The sequence below is a fragment of the Lipophrys pholis genome (genome assembly GCF_963383615.2).
Source record: "Lipophrys pholis genome assembly, chromosome: 8".
Taxonomy (NCBI): Eukaryota; Metazoa; Chordata; class Actinopteri; order Blenniiformes; family Blenniidae; genus Lipophrys; species Lipophrys pholis.
In genome coordinates this window covers 32,669,683-32,672,146 of record NC_137630.1, presented here as the reverse complement: position 1 = coordinate 32,672,146, position 2,464 = coordinate 32,669,683, and the positions used below count along the sequence as shown (strand labels likewise).

Below are 2,464 nucleotides of genomic sequence, written 5' to 3'. Positions count from 1 at the left end.
TACTGTGTGTGGTTGTTGAGAGTACTTGTTAAAGTGTGTGTGGTTGTTGAGAGTACTTGTTAAAGTACTGTGTGTGGTTGTTGACAGTACTTGTTAAAGTACTGTGTGTGGTTGTTGAGAGTACTTGTTAAAGTACTGTGTGTGGTTGTTGACAGTACTTGTTAAAGTGTGTGTGGTTGTTGAGAGTACTTGTTAAAGTACTGTGTGTGGTTGTTGAGAGTACTTGTTAAAGTACTGTGTGTGGTTGTTGACAGTACTTGTTAAAGTACTGTGTGTGGTTGTTGAGAGTACTTGTTAAAGTACTGTGTGTGGTTGTTGACAGTACTTGTTAAAGTACTGTGTGTGGTTGTTGAGAGTACTTGTTAAAGTACTGTGTGTGGTTGTTGACAGTACTTGTTAAAGTACTGTGTGTGGTTGTTGACAGTACTTGTTAAAGTACTGTGTGTGGTAGTTGAGAGTACTTGTTAAAGTACTGTGTGTGGTGGTTGAGAGTACTTGTTAAAGTACTGTGTGTGGTTGTCTTCACTGTGAGAGGGAGACCTCAGGCGTCTCCAGAGCAGCTGGTTTCTGGCCAGTTGCTCGTCAGTGTTTGACGGCAGCAGCCAGTTAAAGGACCGATCCGACTGTAGACGATGTTTTGTCCTGACGTCTTGATGAATCCATGGATCAATAGATGAATTGATTCTGAAGACGACTGGAGCCGGACTGAAAGGTTCACATGGAGGTTCCAGGCTCAGGGAATCAGATTACTGTCAGACTTCTGCCCATCTCCCCTCCTGGTCTCTCTCTTTACTTCTGCTGGAACTGATTCTCATCCATCTGTCTTTACCCCCCCCCCCCCCTTCCTCCTCCACCACCCCTCCTCCCCCTCTTCCTCCTCCACCCACCACCCCCCCTTCCTCCTCCACCACCCCTCCTCCCCCTCTTCCTCCTCCACCCACCACCCCCCCTTCCTCCTCCTCCACCCTTCTTCCTCCTCCACCCCCCTCTTCCTCCTCCTCCACCCCTCCTCCCCCTCTTCCTCCTCCACCCCCCCCTTCCTCCTCCTCCTCCACCCACCCCCCCTTCTTCCTCCTCCACCCCCCTCTTCCTCCTCCTCCACCCCTCCTCCCCCTCTTCCTCCCTCTTTCACAACTTTTCTGTTTCTTCTTCAAAATGAAGTCTTTGTGTTGAGAGATCGAGGAATGCCCTTTACACTATCACCCCTCCACCTCTTCGTCACCCTCCTCTTCCTCTCTGGTAGTTTGGGTGGGAGTGCTGGGGGGGGGGGGGGGGGGGGGGGGTGTTAGAGCCTGCAGGAGGTTTTAGGAGCCCCTCAGAAACAGCTGATCTTATTTCACTGTCTTCAACAAGTACACAGTAAAACCCAGACGTATGAGAACAAACATACAGTAGATGAGAACTCGTGTAAGAGAACATATATCACAGGTACGAGAACAAACTCAGCACATCCATGAACACCCAAGAGTAAGAACACGGACATGAGAATCCTCACACATGAGAAGACACATGAGAACAGACGCAGCGGGACTCGTCTGAGGACACACACTCAGTACTGCAGTAAGTATGTGTCTGGTGTTCTGGAAGAACCGAGACAAGAGTCCATTCATGGCGGGACGCAAACACAGAGAGACTTTATCAGTCAGTGACATGACACACACACACACACACACACACACACACACACACACACACACACACACACACACACACACACACACACACACACCACAAAGCAGTGAAAAGGTCATTTCATTAGTTTTTTAAAAATCTTTTCTGTAATTGTGTTTTTGGCTTCACACATTCCGAGCTGAAGAATTTGCTGTGTTTAGTTTCTGATGAAGATGAGGTCATGTTCCTGTTTCAGTTCCTCTCTGGTCCGACTTCACAATCAACTGAACATTTCTAACTTTAAAAACTGTGGATGAACCAAAGAACTACGTCTCACTGCTTTTTAATGGTTCCCTGGAGTAAAACCACCAAACTGCTCAGCGAAGACAGGAAGTCACACTTACGGGTCATTTTACAAATTAATGTGGGAAAATATGTGGACTTTTACCAAAATTGGTGAAACGACACAAACTCGATAGTCAATCTCAGTTTTACATCTCGTTTCCACGACAACCATTTCAAATGAAAATGCAATTTGGGGAGTCCTGGTCCTGGTCACCATAGTAACTAGTGGTTCTGCACATGCTCAGTAGAGCCAATCAGAACAAACTCTCCTCCGTGGTGTCACGACTCCCAGTCCATGTTCTCCTGGAATTGGTGCTTTTATTCTGACAGTCACCATAATAACAATCCAGCTTGGTAGTTTTATTTTGACAGTGACCGTAATAACAATCCAACTTGGTAGTTTTATTTTGACGGTCACCATAATAACAATCAAAGTTGGTCGTCTGTCCACTGGTTAAACAGCTGGTGGGATCAAACCAACGAAACGCTGGCGGTTTTTTGTCATTTC

The 2,464-nt window shown here is 46.7% G+C and overlaps 1 protein-coding gene across 1 annotated transcript in view; it reads left to right on the top strand.

Moving 5' to 3' along the window:
- Positions 1–1,481: 1,481 nt before the first annotated feature.
- The window catches only part of LOC308112820 (neural cell adhesion molecule L1.1-like), a gene marked incomplete at its 5' end in the record, with an annotated part of 32,672 nt that continues 31,689 nt past the window's right edge, over positions 1,482–2,464 (top strand). Inside the window, one exon of the mRNA XM_080468583.1 lies at positions 1,482–1,560. Coding sequence (XP_080324709.1) covers positions 1,482–1,560 — 79 coding nt within the window. The remainder of the gene's footprint in view (positions 1,561–2,464) is intronic.